The sequence below is a fragment of the Chelonia mydas genome, chromosome 3 (genome assembly GCF_015237465.2).
Source record: "Chelonia mydas isolate rCheMyd1 chromosome 3, rCheMyd1.pri.v2, whole genome shotgun sequence".
Lineage (NCBI taxonomy): Eukaryota > Metazoa > Chordata > Testudines > Cheloniidae > Chelonia > Chelonia mydas.
Window position 1 is genome coordinate 62,241,554 of NC_057851.1, and position 19,184 is coordinate 62,260,737.

A 19,184-nucleotide genomic window follows, 5' to 3' on the forward strand; every position below is an offset into this window, starting at 1 on the left:
AAATCAGCTTGCGTGCCGCTTTTGCCACGCGTGCCATAGGTTACCTACCCCTGCTGTAGTGTGTCTTAGCTGAGAGTTGATGTATTTTTATTTTTAAATATATAGTGGATCTTTATACTTCGTGTTTTAAATTTTGTACAGTACCTCAGATTTGATAACTTTTGTATTAAATTTGAATAAATTAATAATACTTACATAGTTGCCACTCCCCTTATCAGTCATAGCAGAAGTGTCACGGGTTAAATGGGCATGGAGATTTACCCAAGAAGTGGCTCTTCATTGGGAGGAGAGCGTAGAAAAGTTTACAGCACAATCACCTGTGGATGGATTTAATTGTATCTTAAGCGCTAAATTCACTTTATAAAAGAGAACCTACACATTTTTTAAAAGGGAAAGATTTTATAATTTATAAAAAGAAAAGGAGTACTTGTGGCACCTTAGAGACTAACCAATTTATTTGAGCATAAGCTTTCGTGAGCTACAGCTCACTTCATTGGATGCATACTGTGGAAAGTATAGAAGATCTTTTTATACACACAAAGCATGAAAAAATGGATGTTTACCACTACAAAAGGTTTTCTCTCCCCCCACCCCACTCTCCTGCTGGTAATAGCTTATCTAAAGTGATCACTCTCCTTACAATGTGTATGGATAATCAAGTTGGGCCATAATCAAGTTGGGCCATTTCCAGCACAAATCCAGGTTTTCTCTACCCGCCCCCCCCCCCCCCCCCCCCCACACAAACCCACTCTCCTGTTGGTAATAGCTTATCTAAAGTGATCACTCTCCTTACAATGAGTATGATAATCAAGGTGGGCCATTTCCAGCACAAATCCAGGGTTTAACAAGAACGTCTGGGGGGGGTGGGGGTAGGAAAAAACAAGGGGAAATAGGTTACCTTGCATAATGGCTTAGCCACTCCCAGTCTCTATTCAAGCCTAAGTTAATTGTATCCAATTTGCAAATGAATTCCAATTCAACAGTCTCTCGCTGGAGTCTGGTTTTGAAGTTTTTTTGTTGTAATATTGCAACTTTCATGTCTGTAATCGCGTGACCAGAGAGATTGAAGTGTTCTCCGACTGGTTTATGAATGTTATAATTCTTGACGTCTGATTTGTGTCCATTTATTCTTTTACGTAGAGACTGCCCAGTTTGACCAATGTACATGGCAGAGAGGCATTGCTAGCACATGATGGCATATATCACATTGGTGGATGTGCAGGTGAACGAGCCTCTGATAGTGTGGCTGATGTTATTAGGCCCTGTCCCCTGAATAGATATCATCCCCTGAATAGACACCATCACAGGGCCTAATAACATCAGCCACACTATCACACTACAGCTCACTCCATCGGATGCAGATGCATAAGTGCCCCAAGCACTCCTTTTCTTTTTGAGAATACAGACTAACGCGGCTGCTACTCTGAAACCTGTCAGTATAAATATAATGCTCTTTTGGGGGTTATAAGAAGCAAGTTTAAAAAAGCCAAGCCAAACACTCCTCCCCAACAGCCACCTTAAATTCTTCAATTTCTTGCTTCTTATGTCTCATAGGTTTTGGCTCATCTGTTGGATATGGTTTTCTACAGCGATGAAAAAGAGAGAGTTATTCCTTTGCTTGTAAATATTATGCACTATGTTGTGCCCTACCTCCGCAATCACAGGTATCATTACAATTTATGTAGCTCAGACCTCAGGTCTACTGGAGTTTGTTGGATGTTCTGCATTTCAACTGAATCAGGCTGCCTATTCCATGGCACTTCAAAGACAGGCAGATAAGAGCGTGAATGTGACAGACTGTCTGACTTCCCACCAAATTCCCTGGGACCTGGATGAAATATATTGAGCTGGAAGCAAGAATTCAGATGTCTTACTGACCAAGGCCTCATGCACTAACTCTCAAAGGCAATCAAGTATTAGCCCCCATACTTTATAAATAAGTTAACGGAGAGGTGGCAAAGGGTCACTTCAGATAGAGTCTGGAATAGAATCCAAGTTTCTAACATGGCAGAGCCACGTCTTACCTGCTCAGCCACATTTTGTTTCAGATCTAATGTGCCAGATATATATGCTTTGGATTTCCTATCTCTAATCACACTCTCATGTCAGAGCTAGGGATAAGAATGCTGGATTCTTGATCTCCAATATTCTGCTGCCTTCTGAATTAGTTGTACAGCTATTGCTAAAGTGTTAGTCAGATCCCTTTTAGTGGCTGATCCACAAAGAGGATAACAACCTCTCTTGCGGCACATATGAAAAGTGATATTAATACGATGTTTTAAAACCATTGTTTTCACAGGAGTCTGGGTATATATTCATAACTTTTTTAAAGCAGTGATTTAAAAGATTTCATGTTGAGTTGGTTTTTCTTTCCAGTGCTCACAATGCACCCAGTTATCGAGCCTGTGTTCAGTTATTGAGCAGTCTTAGTGGGTATCAGTATACAAGGAGAGCATGGAAAAAGGAAGCTTTTGATCTTTTCATGGATTCCAGCTTCTTCCAAATGGATGCTTCTTGCGTTAATCAGTAAGAATTTTTCTTGTTTCTATCTGTTATTGTAAATGTTTAGCATATAATGTATTGAGTTACATTAAAAACGCAGTGCAATGTGAGCCAGATATTGCCAAAAAAACTTCTCTGTGTGTGGGTGCATACAGATTATGATTTTATCGTTTGTGCATAGATTATGAAATTCACATATTCAAACCTTATTTGTTTGCACAAATTGAGTGCAAATGACTTTGTATTTGTAAACCTATCATATACATGAAAAAGAGAGTACTAAAATTGCAGGCGCAGCCAGTTTCTAAGGAAAATTTGAAATTTGCTGTAGAGAAAAGTTGGTTCTGTATGTATTTTTAAATTTGGTTAAAAGAACAGAAAATTTTTTAAATAAAAATACAAATATCTTGCTTTATTAATTATATATAATCATCCTCTTTCCTTTTAGTTGGAGAGCAATTATGGATAATTTGATGACACATGACAAAACTACGTTTAGAGATTTGATGAGTGAGTACTAACTCCTGTATAATAACACTACTTACTGCTTAGGTGTTATTTTATGTTTCAAATTACTCCATACATGTCAACTTATGTACAATTCATTACATCAATTTCTCCAGGAAAGACATTTAAAAAATCTAAAATAAGTATTTCTTGGAAAATTTTTGTTCAGGATTTTAAATTCCACTTGAAAATTCCAGTAAAACGATATTTGTAAGAAATGTTTGAATAAAGCAATGTTTTAATTTACATTTCTTCTTAAACTACTGGCATTTTGGAGAAAAGGACACTGAATTCCCCTCTACCATAGCAGTGCACAACTTCTTTGAAATAAATGGAGGCGTGCCTCCTTGTGCCAGCAGTGAATTTTACCCTGGGTTTATCAAGCTAGTACTATGTCCAGTCTCAAAATGTCATTAACCATGTTCTAACTTGAGGAAAAAGATGATTATAGAGTCCTGCAGAATGACAATTTCTGATTAACAATTTATTTAAAGATACAGAGCCAGATTCTCCTTTCAGTTATATTGCTACAAGTAGGTTTGCCCCAATATAACAAAGCAGAATTTGGCCCAAATTATATTTAACATGAAGGCAATGTGTATATTTGCCAGTTTTCTTTCAATATATGTTTCTTAAATATGCTCATTTTGGTTAAATAGCATCTTACTTATATGTACAAATTACACAGTTGACTTGAAAACTGTCTTTATACTTCTGGTTGTATTCATGTGATAAAATAAATGTTGCCTTTCTTTTACTATTAAAAGTATGCCTCAAGATAGTACCTTTTCTCTCTTAGCACGAGTGGCCGTGGCTCAGAGCAGTTCACTCAATCTGTTTGCTAATCGGGATGTAGAGTTGGAACAGCGAGCTATGCTCCTGAAGAGGCTTGCCTTTGCCATTTTTAGCAGTGAAGTGGACCAGTACCAGAAATATCTTCCAGATATACAAGGTCAGTAGAAATTATTATTTACCAGAATTTCTTTTTTAAATAAAAGGGATTGTTGCAGAAGAAAACTTTGTCATATAGTAGATCTGTTGTGGGCTCTGGTATGCATTAGCCACTATCACTGAATTTCATTTTTAACAGTACTCATAATAGAAATCATAATGGAATCTATGGGCCTGATCCTGTTTCTATTGAAATTGTTGACAAAATTCCAGCTGCTTTCAGTGGGAGCAGGGTTGGATTTCAAATGACAGTCGAGTACATAGGCTTGTTGACTGCCAGTTAACTTCCCACTGCATCATGTCATTCATCTGTCATCTTATCAATTGGTTGATATCCCTGGACATCCTATAAGCTGTTCACTTACATGGTTCATAGGCTCACATGCCCACCCTACTGTACATTCAGCTAGGTAGGTGTAAAAAGAAAAGGAGGACTTGTGGCACCTTAGAGACTAACCAATTTATTTGAGCATAAGCTTTCGTGAGCTACAGCTCACTTCATCGGATGCATACTGTGGAAAGTGTAGAAGATCTTTTTATACACGCAAAGCGTGAAAAAATACCTCCCCCCATCCCACTCTCCTGCTGGTAATAGCTTATCTAAAGTGATCACTCTCCTTACAATGTGTATGATAATCAAGTTGGGCCATTTCCAGCACAAATCCAGGTTTTACGGCTGTTACTCTGAAACCTAGGTAGGTGTGTGTAGGCTTAGATGAAAATATTGCAGGTTCTACAAATTCCTGTAGCTGTTTATTCTGCTCTTCTGTTAGTTTGTCCAGTAATTAACATAGGAGGTTGTTATTGCTTCCTGTTGACTCTTTTGTAGGGCGTTTGGGAGAGGGCTCTTTTTTTCTCCTCTGATGTGTTGCAGATTGTTAGGACAGCTTCCTTCTTGATATGATGTCTTTGTAAATTATCATGATACACTGTGGTTCTTCCTCCAGTTGGGTAGCTCCATAATCTTCCTTGTCCACTTGTTCCTTGATTTGTATTTTGAAGCTCCTTTCCAATCAGCTAGTAACTAGCTGTAGGTCTGGCCTGTTCATGACATTTGGTTGTTTTTCTTGTCTGAATTGTGTGAGGACAGTGTGGACCTTTGCTACTTGAGAGGCAACCTCTTTACTTGTTGGATACTGCAATGTAGGCGATGAGCTAGAACTCACAGTAATCAGGTTTAAATAAAAAGTGCCTGCGGACAGAATATTCTCAATGTAATATACAGTATAGTAATAGTACAATATTTTAACATGGTAAACATGAGTTACTTTAGCTCTTACCGCATATCTTTTGCTAGAAATAGAGGTCACACCTTTATAATCTGTTGTTCTTATCTTTGGAATGAATCAAACTCTTGTATAAACAATGTAATGTAGCAGAAAGTTAACATAGGGAACAAATAGGGGTGTTTTGTTTGTTTTGCAGTCATATAAATATTTGGTTCACACAGTTTATTTTGGAGATTGACAAAAGGAATAAAATACAGTTACTTATATTAATATTAAAATATATTTAACTCTAACAAGAATAAACTGACTTGAAAACTAAAAAGCTAACCAAAATTATTATAAACTGAGGAATCCTTGTTGGCTTTCTGTTTCAGAAAGGCTGGTAGAAAGTCTCCGTTTGCCTCAAGTGCCCACCCTTCACTCTCAAGTGTTCCTGTTTTTCAGAGTATTGCTTTTAAGAATGTCTCCACAGCACCTTACCTCACTTTGGCCTACCATGATCACTGAACTGGTGAGTTGTAGTTAGCATTCACGATTTGGAAAACTGATGGTGCATAGGTAACTTTATACCTGAACATCTGTTTTAGTTGCCCCAGGGAAATAAGTTATAGTTACGATATGTACATTTAAATGTACAATGGTCATCATTTAAACTGAATGCTGACTTGTTTGCACAGTCTTGATAACATCTGTTTCCTCGAATCAAATAAAATGTCTGTATGGCTTATGCGATCAGTTAAGCCATACAGAAAATACTTTTTTTTTGAAAATTTCCAGTCTCTGTTCCTTCCCTGCTCCCACTTGCATTCTGAAGTAACTTTGCACTTCCCTCAATGTTCATTCCTTCTTTGCTCCTAAATACCAGTTCACTTCCTGCCAAAGTAAGCTTGCTTCCCCCCAACATTCCTGCTTCCTCACTACTTTCACTTGCTTCTTCCTTGTGGATGTCTTACCAGTCATTTAGCCCCTTCTGATGCTGATGACATCAAGTAGAGGGATCTGAAAGACTTGTTATATTGGTAATCAGTGGTGATTGATGGCACTTTATGGCTATATTTTTGTAAGCAGACACGTGTACAGCCAGACCTTTGGCTCTGCTCTGTCACCTTTTTGTTACTCCACTAGCACAAATGGGACAGAGCACTGCCTTTAAATGGCCAACTGGGGATTCCTCTTGTGTGGGATGTTTGAGGAATAGAAGTGGTTGATGGCCAGAGCACCCTGTGATCCATTGATTCTTGGTCAGCAGAGTGGCCCCTCGAAGTGCCATTACCAGTTGGCTTAAATTAGAGCAGCACTGAGGTGTTAAATTAAATTCTGAACTTTGCTGGAGGCTAATCTGAACCCTGGTTGCACTCAGGGACAGGAAAGATAGCATAATGAAGTTATGTATCTTCTTGTTCCGTGCAATAAATGCTGGTAAATCAGCTAGAAAAAGGTGTTCTAAAGATTATGAGAATATAATTTTGCAATAAATCTGTTTAAAATAACTTTGGAGAATAGCAATGATCTAAATATTAAGTAGCACAAATTCTCCCCTGTGCAAGATATGCTTGGAAGCGATGATTGGCTGTCAGGGGGCTGGTTACAGCTCCTTGATTCCCAAGCTGCCATAGTCTTGACATAAATTAGACTAGTCTTGGGGTTGCTCTAATTTGATACAGCTGACTATGGTCCCTGAAAGATCACATTTCATTTTAGAATTAGCACAGAGTACTGGGGCTCCACTCTTGTTTCCCTACACTCCCATGATATCCTTTGCTTCCCTGGCACATCTCCTATTCTGGAAATGCAGGAGGATGGCATAGGAGCTTGTTCTGACTTTACACTAGTTGAGAATCCCCTCCACTATGGGAATTGCCAGCTGGACAGTGGCAGCCAGATTACTTTCTCTCTGCACTATTCAGGCAGCAAAAAGGGATGGAACAATCATTGAGAATCTGGTCCTATATGGCCAAGTAGGCCGATGGGTGATTTCATTAGCCAGGGAATGGAAACAAAGCTCCAAGTCTCAGTCCTGTTAACACTCTTTTCTCAGGGCTTGTGTATTATTCTTCAAACACTCACAAAAATCAACTAAAAAACTGGGCAGTAATTCCCCGGAAGCTTTTCCTGCTTTAGCCAGCCTGGAAGGGAGAAAGCACAGTCTTCCCCTTAGCTTTCCTTTGATCCAGCTGCTGCTTTTTTTTATACTTTTCCCTCAGCGGCCATGTGACCAGCCAGGACCTGTTAACTCTTTTCAGGCTGCAGACCTTTACCCTGAGACAGTCCATTAAAAATAAAATCTTTTTAAAATATAGAATTTTACCTTCAGGTACAAGTGTTTTTACTGATGGAACAGGAACTTACTGCTGATGAAGATATTTCAAGGTAAAATTGAATTAATTTCTGCTCGTTTGTTCAATTTTGTGATACCCTGTAGTCTTCTGAAGTGCAATAGGATAGCTGTATTAATATGTATTAATAGTTTGTCCTAGAAAAATTGTTCAAGTTCAAATGAAGAATATTTGACTCTTACTGCAGTACCAGGAACTTTATATTTGGACTTTCTGTTTAAAAAAAAATAAAACAAAAACCTCACCACTAACTACTAATAAATAACTATATTAAATCATGTGACCATTTTTTCAAGAATATTTTTTACTTCGGCAAATAGTCCCATTGCAGTCAGTGGCTCTAGTTGCATGATTAAGCTTTACATGTTTCAATAATGCATACTTTGGATTATTTTACATGGGGTCTATAAGGGTATTATGAAATATAATGAACATTTGTTTTGAAATATTTAAAAAACATGAAAACCGTATGTTTCTAGTTTTGTTGTCCATTCCCAGCCTCTCCTCCCCCACAGTTTGTATAGTCATAGCTTTAGAGCAGTGGCGAAGCCAGGACAGGATACTTGGGTGGGCCCCAACTTGGGGTGGGTGGGCAATGACAGGGAGCAGGGGAGGGGCGGGCAGGAGGGATCAGGGCCGCTTCCCCACCACCCTCTCCAGCTGGCCTTGTCGGGGGCGATGGACACGCTAACCAGGGACCCTTTGGGACCCAGGCACGCACCCAGGGAGTGGGACATGGGAGCTTGTCCCGCGCTGCCCACCCAGCGCTCCAGCTGGGGAGTGGGGTCGAGGTGCGGGGGCTTGCGGGCGGGCAACGTCCGCCATGTCCCAACCCTGCTCCCCGGCTGGAGCTTCAGGCGGGTGGACGGAGCGGAGCGATCTCCTGACCCCGCTCCCTGGCTGGAGCGCCAGGTGGACGGGTGGAGCAGGGCAAGCGCTGGGGCCAGAGCAGAGCCGGGGCTGGGGGTCGGTGGGCCTGGATGCTAACTGGGTGGGCCGTGGCCACACCCCCGCTTTAGAGGCAGATTTTTCAAAAGCATAAAGGGGAGATACGAGCTCAACTCCTGTTTGTGTTTTCTTAGCTCCCTGCTAATAAATTGTATACTCAGTTGCTTGACAACACTTTGGTAATTATGAAATATACTCAAGAGACCAAATAACCAATGTCAATCCGTTTTATTAATATGGCACAGGAAATAGGTTCTGTACGATACCAGTCTCCGAAGAACAGTCCCATCCAGTGATGTTATATTCACCTTAGGCAGAAGTTGTGCTCCCCAAGTTACACATTTTAGCTGATATTATTCATATGATTTTACAAGTGACACATCTCTTTACACAGCACTAAAATCTAACCCATCAGTTTGTCCCAGTTCCCTAACTTGTACTGTTCCTTCCTCATCTTTTTTTGGATACTAGCATTCCGGGTACTAGTCCATGAAGGTCCTCCCCTAACTTGTACTAAGACAGAGAATGAATGTATCCTGATTTTGACAAGTTTCTTATTTGTTTTATGCCAAATGCTTACTTCAGAAAATGCAAAGAGTTATGGGATACTTAGCATAAATGAACAGGACGATGGTGTAGACCAGTTTAGGCTACATCACTATCACAATATTTGTGCTTAACGTTATTGGTGCTTAATGCATACTAATATATGTGGTGCAGATACTAGATATTATTAATATGATATATATTTATATACTAGCCAGCATATATTAGGCAACATTCCTTTTATGCCTTTGGAAATCTCTATCCAAATATAGTTAAGTCCACATAAATGGCATATTAACAGTCTCCCACTTAAGCTGGATGGTTGGTTGCCTGCCAGGAACTAGATTCCACATGGTAAATTAAAGATCTGCATCTTTGTAAAACAAAATGCTAAGAGAGAACCATCCCATAATGGTGGAAAGTCATTATGACTATCCTGTACAGCTACTCATTATACTTTAATTTTAGAACTTCGGGCCCATCTGTTGCTGGCCTAGAGACAACATACACAGGAGGCAATGGCTTCTCCACATCATACAACAGCCAGAGGTGGTTAAACCTTTACTTGTCTGCTTGTAAATTTCTGGACTTGTCCCTGGCATTACCATCTGAAAATCTTCCTCAGTTTCAGATGTAAGTAAACGGAGATAAAATAGTTTTCATTTTTGAAAGTCTTGCTACTGTCTTGTAAAATTCTAATTTTTAAAACCTTTGTTTCCTTTCTCTTTTCTAATCCCCCTTCATGTATTAACCCAGAGCAACAGATTACATTTTCCTTACATAAAGACTTAGAATACTGTGGTGTAATATTTTCCCTATATTACAGTAGCAAAGCTATGCTGTAATTAAGGTATAGATGGCTATTCTATCCTAACTCCTTGTCTTTCAGTGTCTTAGAAATTTCATTTGGGCTGAAATTTGCCATGCTTGATTGTGGCCCAAAGGTGATTTTTTTTTTTTAGGGAAATTTGAAGACTGACTGTCCTGTTGTTTTTAACTGTGCATGTAAGACATTGACAGCCCGTGCATCAGCTGAGAATTGCTAGAGGACGGGAGCTCTGCTCTGGCCGCTTTATTCTCTCAACATACCCTGTACTGGAAGGTGTAGGAGTCAGCTCGGCCAATTGTATGCCAGTTGAGAAATCCCCTCCGCTGGGGTAATTCTCACCTGGCCAGCTATGGCATGATTATGTTGCCTTTGTATTGCTCAGGCAACACACAAGGAATGGAACTGGGGCGAACAATCTGGTTCTGTTTTCCACATGCATTGTAACGCGTGTATAGAGGACCTCATTTATCCCTGGTCTACTTACATTTATCTGAATGGAATTACATTATTCATAATTTTATTTGTAGCATTTAAAATGGCTTCTGGTGATAGTACTAATTGTAGAACTTATTACAGGACATAATCTATTTATTGGACTAGAATTCTTAGCAGAAAGTTCAGTGTATCTGTGTTTGGAGTAAGGGGAAGATGGATTGTTAGCAGAACATCTGAACGTCTCGGTCCTTGCCAAAAAGAAGCCACATGCAATGTGCTAACCTTTTTAAAGGGGAACTGAAATGTTTTTCTAAAATAAATGTAAACTAAGTTCCAAAATCTTTAACAGAATGCACATGTATCTTTAAAATTACAGATATGTTTTAAAAGTGAACTAAAAGGGTTTGTTTTATCAGCTCTAAACAAAAAACAAACAAGCAGGCTGTCCTCTTTCCCCTGACTTGCTGACATTTCATATGTCTAGATCAGAGCTTGGAGGTGCATACCCCCTTTAGCTTTAAGTGTCTGAAATACGCACAGTGCTAATAGGAGAGAGACAGAGCTCTGAACTCATATCTTTATGGATAAGCAAAATAAGTAGTGATCAAGTAGTGCATTTTAAAAATTATTTCTTTATTTGTAATTTTAAGGGTACTTGGGTATCTTGCTTTTGTTAATTTTCAAGCATCCAAAAGTATGCTTACATGCCTCTCAGAGACTAATTTAGACAGTATCTGTTCAGAAGACCGTACAATCTAAACTTGACACGAATCCTGCATGATCTGCTTGCAGGAGGTTGCTTTTTGGGATTAATGGCCTAGCCCTTTATTATGGTGTCCATGGGTGTAAATTGCCCTCTCCAAGATTCAGATGGGCTGGTGAATATTGGCCCTACCTGAGATCTGCCTGTGGAAGCTAAAAGATGGAGGAGTTGTTACTTGTCACCCACTGAAGATCCCAGTGATGGAGCATCCAACCCCAGAACAAGCAGGATGTATGATTGAGTGCATATCCCAACTCTTGCCTTTGGGTGATTCAGAGGGACTGACTCCTTGCCACTGCATTTAAACAATCTCTGCAGAATTCAGTCAGCTCTAACTGCCTTGTTTGTAGGAAGAATATGTGGGTTGAAGGAGAAAGTGGGCTGTGCACATTGCAAATCTGTCAAGGTCCACCAAAATTCGTAAGCCTACGATGATTGTGTCACTAGAATTTTGAATCCACCCTGATTTTCTGGGTAGGCCCAGAAACAGTGAACTGAACTGTTCACACTGTCCTACTTTCCGTTAGTAACCAAACCATATGACGATGGCTTTCAGTAAAGGATTTTTAATAGGTAATTTTCTTTGTTCATTACTGTGCATTCATAGAAACATATTAGTCTTATTGGATCAGACATTAGTCTGTCTTGTCCTGCCTCTTGTTGTAGCCAATATTTGATTATTGAGGGAAGGCAATTTCTTCAACTCCTACTACAGGGCATGATGCACCTAACCAGTTCTACAGTGTTGTGTGATCAGTGGCAGAGGCTGTTGGCTCACAACTTGGTTTTACCTTCCAAAAGAGCTTCCAGACTTGTGGCTGAACCAAGAAAAGTACAGCACTAATTTGCAAATATACAAAACTACCTCAGGTGTTTGTTGCACATTTCAAAATCACTGTAGGTTTTCTTTGGACAGAATAGTGACCTGAGTACCATTTTGCTTCTCCTCCTCCTCCTCTTCCTTTTGCTATCCTGAATCGGTCCTCCAATTGTCAGTGAAGAAACACAAGAGGGAAAAGGAAACACTGTTTTATTTTCAGTGTTGCTGTAGTCTCTTTCTCTTTTCTGAAAATGACATCTATGATACAAGCCACCTTTTCTTCCTCTCCTGAAGGAGCCTAATTTTTCTTTCTTTATAAGGAAATCTGACAAGGTTTTATAGATCCCTCATTTTTATGATAATACATGGGGCTCTAGCTAGCTTAAAAGTCCCGTTTGATATGAACAACCTGTGACTATGTTGCCTCTTGACAGGTATCGGTGGGCTTTTATTCCAGAAGTGTCAGATGATTCAGGTTTGGAGGTACGAAGACAGGGCACACATCAAAGGGAATTTAAACCATATGTGGTACGATTAGCAAAACTGCTGCGGAAAAGAGCAAAGGTATTTATTTTTTCCCTGTTTTGTTTTACTTTGTAAAGCTGCATGTAGAGTAACTAGCAGCACTGTTCACTTTTCTATACAAAATTAAAGGGGCACTGCCAAGTGTGCTAGCATGCCTATGTTTGAATGAAAGTCTCAAATCAAAGTAAGTCTCAAATAACGAAAAAATATAATTGGGTATTTGAAATATACTTTGTTCATTAGTTATGACATAGCCAATTACATCTTTTGTCATTAATAAAAGATAATGAATAAAAATTATACTACTGTACCCTCTAAACCCTAAATATATTTTAATATAAAATCCAACCACTTTCTAGTAGCTATAGCTGTTTATAGACAATTTTATGATAATTTATCTACTAAAATAGAAAAGTGTTTCAGCTCCTGGAAAATGCTCACAAATATCTAGAAACCAAACTTTATTAAAAAATAAAGTAATTTGTCTTAAAACTAGGCAGAGCCATGAAGGGCTGGGTTTCTAGCTTTGTAAGGCAGTTTTAACACCTGAAACCAATAAAAACCAGTTTTAAGTCTTCAGGCAAAGTAAAATATGTGTTAGCAGAAGTGGAAGATTTACTGAACTGGAGATATGAACAGGATAAACATGTAAACAGCTGGTGCTTGTTGTTCTCCTGGTGGCCTGAGAGAGGGAGGCAGGGAACAATGGCAGCAGCTCTGAGTGGGAGAACTCAGAGGAATGGAGGAAAATGGGTTGGGGTGCTTTGTGAAGAGGGAGAAGAGCTGAAAAGGAGAGGAGTTCTTTCAGTTTTGCCAGTCTTCCATTATTCCAGTGGGTGAGGGTGGGCAGCCATCACCAGTGGAACAGAAACATTTTGGAGACTTGTCCTCCATCCCCAAGCGATTGCGCCATTGCCTTTCAACTGGGATTATTTCCACTAACGCTTATAAAACACAAACAGCAGAAAGAGATAGAGAACTACCTATGTTGTTGAATCTCTTGCTGGCTGGAAAGTGAGGGATTGAACAGAGGGCCAGCTGACGTGGGGAAAACACTAGATGGTAGCTTTGAAAACATTTGTCGCTACTAGGGTGGAGATGGAACTGAGAACAAGGGCAAAGACTGCAAGGGGGAAGAATGGCTTCGCAAGCTTAGACAAACGATAAAAGAGACAGGAGAGGACATTTCAAAGTTTTGCAGAGATGCTAACTTTGAGTTTATTCTTGGAAGCCCATCTGAATATTGTTACACCCCTGGTGACGGCATGTGTTGGCATACTGTATTTAGCCACTCCAGGAAAATTTACTTCTCACTGAACTGTCTCTTTCGGGGGGAAAAAATATTGCTGTGTGAAAATGTGTGGGGCAATTTAGGGTTGTAGGTATATATGTAGCATTAAACCAAAGACTCAAAACCTACAGGAATTTCAAGCAAAATATGTGGTGCAAGTCAAGTCTCTTCATTATTTGATGAGCTAGGAAAACGACCCCCATAAGCTCCTCTTCCCACAGTGCAATGCTAATCATATTTAGTCTGTATCATTATATGAATTGTTAAATACAGTATATTCCTTGCTTGATGTTTGAAGGTATCGTATTCTTCATCGCTTAGGCATATGATGCATTCCAAAATAGTCTCTCCGACTGATTTATAATATTAATTCTCTGCTGGTACGTACTGATGTTGAGATCCACATTTTTTAAACTCATTAGCTTTCACAGTGTGTTTTAAGAACTTACAAAGTTTCCAGAAACTTCTAGAATCCTCTAGTCAAGGCAGCAGTTACAAATTGTGAACCACAAACTGGGAGTACAAGGGTGAGAGGAATGGGAGTGAGATAATTAATACCAGCTTCCAGTCTATTGTTTCTTTCTAATTGCAGTGGAAGAATACTGATGAAGATAGCAGTGTGTTTCTCTTGCAGTGTACAATTTATTGGCAGGATGTGTCACTTGAGCTTACTTTAGCTTCAGGACACCTTGACTGATAGCGAGATTTATGCAGTTTGATGTTCCTCAAGCACTTGTGGCTGAAGGAGGTGTGTTCAGTCAGCATTATGACAAGAAACAGAAAAACATACTGGAATTTCTTTCTGTCATTAGCCTCCTTCTCCACACACTAACTCCACAGTCTGATACCCCCAGGTTATGACTGAAGACAATGGGCCCTTTTGGGACAAGAACTTCTGGTAAAACTCAACACCCAAATTGCCAACTACAAAGCCTTCATGGCTAAGTATTATTTTAATTTATGGAACACAGTCTGAAAGTTCTCCTCTTTCCTTCCACAGGACAAGCAGGAGGACTTTAAAATGATGATTTTGGAGGGAGTGGAGATGGCCAAGCATCAGGTGAGGGTGGCCTTTGATGCTTGAGTTGTGAAACAAAAACTTATTTGTCACCACCTGATGCTCACAGCCATGTGTGGTATCTGGATTTCAATAAGAAATGCAAAATGGGATAACTCTCTTCAGAGGACAGAGTTAAGGATATTTGGATGAAGACAAAAGAATAGAGTCCTAAATACCTCTATTTATGTAGATGACTACAGAGAAGAGTATTTTTGTTCAGCCAGCTTCTCTAAGTAAAAGGGATTTCAAGAAATAGATTTATTTGCAAAAGGAATACAACCATCATAGAATTTAAACAACAAAACTGCTTCTACCACACATCAGAAGCCAAGTACATACCTGTGTTCTAATCTCTGTGTCAAATTACCTGTCATTTACCTATCAGACAAATCAGTGGAATTTGCTTAAATACCAAGGTGAAGAAATGCCACAGAAATGGCATAGATGGATTTGTACTTCATTGATCACATCCAGACAGCTTAGTGTAATTTGCATAGATGCACTTTGATTGACCACTTCCAGCACTACTCCACTAATGTTTGTAATGATTAAATGGTGGTAATTATTTTTGGAACAACTCCATCCGTAAGTGTTCACCTTGAGGCAATACTCTCAAAATCAACTTTGTAAATTCCCTTCCTCTCTGAATACAATGCTAATTAAAAGGTGTTTTGGGTTTTTTTAAATCAATAATTTAAGTTTTAAACCTATTTCTCCAGCTGCACTGACCGAGACAAAGTTAAGTTATGACTTGGCCAAAGTAGTAATTTTTTAAAAAGGCAGGAGGTCAGCAACTCATTCTGTCTTAGAATTCTGGATCCTCCTTGCTCTAACTTGTTACACAGCCTGTTTTTACTCAAGAAATTTTACCAAATAAGTGACACAGTTTTAAGTCACATCAGACAAGAGAGGACTAAACCGTTTCACTGCTGAAGAAAAATACTAAATTTAATATATTGTCTTGCATTTTGAAGTCTGTTTTAATATAATGGAGATGTCCCCATAGGTCTTAATTTCCAAAAGATGCTTAATGTTATTTAAAGGGTAAAAAATATGTTGTTCATAGAATATAATATTTTGAGTAAATCTGTGGTTACCCAGAGGCTAAAACATGAGTAAACAGTAAGTAATTCTCTTCTCACACCACCTCTTCTGATTTTCACATCCCCTGATGTTAGGGGCTTCTCAAATTGTTCTCATGCCGTCTGCTCAGGTCCCATGGTGTTTCCTTTGATAATTCTCCATTCTCCACTCCTTATTCTGAATGTGCTACAGCCACAGTGGGAGGGGAAGCACAGATCAGAGGCATTTCAAGACATGACTCATTGATGTAGTGCTTTTCCTCTTCCTCCCTCCCTCAGGAATAAGCACCAACTACTGATACAACACAGCTGGGTACATCTGCTTTGTGGCAGAAGGAACACTGCCAATATACTGTACTGCAGCCACATCCTCTCAAGTGTTGGCATAGTCATGGTCGTTTTGTAGCTTAGGGTATAGTGATAATGGTAATTTGGATCAAAAGGGGAACTGATGGTTAAAGACTACAATGTAATACACAGTAGGTATTACAGAGATTAATGCTACAGAAAACCCTAAAGGAGGGATATATATACATATATGCACACACCCTTCAAACTTTTGGCTTATGACTGCTGCCTTTAGTGGTGGGGTTCCAGAAATTTCTTCTGTCAAACAATGCCCAGAGCACACATACGTAACCTAAGTGTGTGGACAATGTCTTCTGAGAGACATACATTTCAGGTAAGTAATTTAACTTTCATGCTCTGTGAGAAATGATGTCTGTTTGGACTCTAAATGTCAGACATATGTTAGCAAACATTATTATAGAAATAAATGTCTTTGCACAGCTGATCTCCTGAAATAGCAGGACTGTTGCTCTCCAATAAAAATGTTTAATTTCTATTTTAATGTCTCTGTTCTGGGATTTGTATCATCAGTAATATTGGCAACAGGCTGAGATAAGAACACTGATGCCAAAGAACAAGTCTGCTTTAATAGATGACTTAGTGTATCTCCAGGATATGACTGTTCCAAACGGAGAGGGCAGCATTTAGCAGCTGTTCTGCTGGTAACAACGTACTGAAATGTTTTAATCTCTTATTGTCCTATGTATTTTGCTTTTGGGTGTTGTTCTCTACTATTTCATATTTATCTGTATTTACAGAAAAACCCAGAGGAGGACAGCTCAGGGAAAACGTTAAGTTGGGAACCAGGTCATTTGCTGTTAACTATCTATACCGTCCGCAGCATTGAGCAGCTTCTCCCTTTCTTCAATGTACTCAGTCAGGTTTTTAATAGCAAGGTCACAAGCAGATGTGTTGGACACTCAGGGAGCCCTGTCCTTTACCCAAATTCTTTCCCCAATAAGGACATAAAAATGGAGAACCAAAAAACATTCTCCAGCAAAGCAAGGCAAAAAATTGAAGAGATGGTTGAGAAGGATTTTCTGGAAGGTGTCATAAAAACGTGAGCTATAAGTGGTACTGTTCAGCTTAAAACTAATGTAATTGTTTAAATGAAATGCTATATCTTTCAGAGTTGTATAGTTTTCTTTTCTTACTCTGTATGTAATGAACACTTCAGGTTATATTTAATTTAAATATTTGTAAATATGAGACCAATTCTGGATGTGGCCTGAATCAAGTTTAAATATTGTTGGCTCATATTGATTATGGTGCCTAATATTTACAGTAGCTGTGTTTTGTCGTCTTGAGTTCTGTCTAAACAAACTACAAAATACAAGTTGCACATTTTTCACTTTGTTTCCAGTTTCTTTGTGTTCACAGTTTCTCTAACTCATCAGAAGTTGCTGACACACTTTTTCTCAGCAATCGTTAAACTGGCAATCTGCTAGTTCTCGAGTGATGGTCCCTAGTCTATTTCTCTGTGGGTCATGCATATGTACTATGCACCTACCCAAAGAGTTTATATAGCATTAAAATGAAAGGTGCTTTGCCTGTGCTGAAGCAAGAATTATCAAACACATTACTAAAATACTTCAGTTCTGTCCATTAAGACCAGACATTTAAAGGATTAAGTTACATACTATTGCTATCTGCCACTAGTACATGCCACTCAATATTTCCTTGAATCACATGAGAAATTTGTTATGAAATGGATTCCCCTGAGGTTTAGCCCTAAGCTTCACTTTATATACATTCTAGAAAGTCTCAGCTAGGACAGATTTCTTCAGGGAGTAAGGGGAAATGAAATTGACATCGGAGAATGTTGAACAGCAGCTTCTGTTGTGTCTCTGTGGGTTGGAAAGACTAATCTGTCCCTAGCAGAGGATACAGTAACTTTCTTCCTACTGAGGTATAAATGTGAGCACAGAAATCTCAAAATGAGAGACAACAAATGGAGCATGGAATTCAATTTCTAGTATTAAAGAGTGAAATATCAGGCTGGGAAGGGACAGGCAAACTGGGACCTAAATGTTAGTGTTCTCTGCTATGTGGTTACAGTCATTTACACAACATTGTGTAATACAGCTGAGGTGCTTGAAAGAGCACTTGAGGACAGGTACATCTGGGAAACAGTCTTTAAAGTTTTAGAGGTGAGCACTGGCCTGGTTAACAGCTGAAAACAGCAACATAAGGTCTGCTCAGCATCAGTTAAAAAGGAAGTGACTACACACTAGCTTAGCAAATGTGGAACCATAGAGCTGTATGATGGTATGCCTGTGTACTATTTGGCCCATACATAGCCAGAACTCAAATGAATAAATCCTTGCAGAAAGCAGGATTCTTGTACAAGGCAGCGTTCTACCTGCTCTCAAAATTGAAGGACACCAAGCAAAGGGACAATGTACCGCTGCAAACTAAAGTAAAACAAGGGTTGTAAAGTCTCATGGCACAGTGCCAGCTTGTGGATACTGTCTGTATTCTACATGAAGAGAAGCTAGAGTAGAAAAGTAGATTTAAAAAGAGAATTTCTAAATTGTCTCTAGACACGAAATCCAGTTTCAGCAGTTGTAATAGGTGAAGTTCTGTGCTTCTTTGGGAATACAAAAGGTCTAAATCTCTTGTAGTGATGTGCAAACCTTTTTCATGAACAGAGTATGTGGCTTAGAGAAGAGTTCTGTGTCCCTTAACCAACCATTTACTGTGATTCTGCTATCCAGCACTGATAATTGTGGTAGGCAATGTAATAGTTCTGTCTCCTTAGCAGCAGTCAGCTAGAGGTTTCTCACACCATCTGATGATAATCAGTTCGGGTTAGCAGTGCAGCCAATGGGTAGGGTACCCACACTGGGTATTATGAGAGCTGGTTCCTATTCCCTGGTTGATTAGATGGAGCATGTCACTTAACTCCAGTTCTGATATTGTACTTCAACAGAAGCAAAAAGGTCCAACAAGGCTTAAAAAAATCCCAATTCTCTGAGCATTACGGATAAGGTATAAGAATTTTTTTTTTAA

The 19,184-nt window shown here is 39.2% G+C and overlaps 1 protein-coding gene across 5 annotated transcripts in view; it reads left to right on the top strand.

The window, feature by feature from the left end:
• Positions 1–17,523, top strand: part of DOP1A (DOP1 leucine zipper like protein A) — a 94,967-nt gene extending 77,444 nt beyond the window's left edge. For 3 of the 5 annotated variants that reach the window (XM_027821334.3, XM_043542568.1, XM_043542569.1), the window contains exons 29-38: positions 1,555–1,664; positions 2,377–2,526; positions 2,951–3,012; positions 3,809–3,961; positions 5,564–5,700; positions 7,504–7,559; positions 9,488–9,652; positions 12,301–12,430; positions 14,683–14,742; positions 16,931–17,523. In XM_027821334.3, coding sequence (XP_027677135.2) covers positions 1,555–1,664; positions 2,377–2,526; positions 2,951–3,012; positions 3,809–3,961; positions 5,564–5,700; positions 7,504–7,559; positions 9,488–9,652; positions 12,301–12,430; positions 14,683–14,742; positions 16,931–17,236 — 1,329 coding nt within the window. In that variant the 3' untranslated portion in view covers positions 17,237–17,523. The remainder of the gene's footprint in view (positions 1–1,554; positions 1,665–2,376; positions 2,527–2,950; positions 3,013–3,808; positions 3,962–5,563; positions 5,701–7,503; positions 7,560–9,487; positions 9,653–12,300; positions 12,431–14,682; positions 14,743–16,930) is intronic. The other 2 variants (XM_027821335.3, XM_037894385.2) reach the window with 2 other exon arrangements.
• Positions 17,524–19,184: the final 1,661 nt, after the last annotated feature.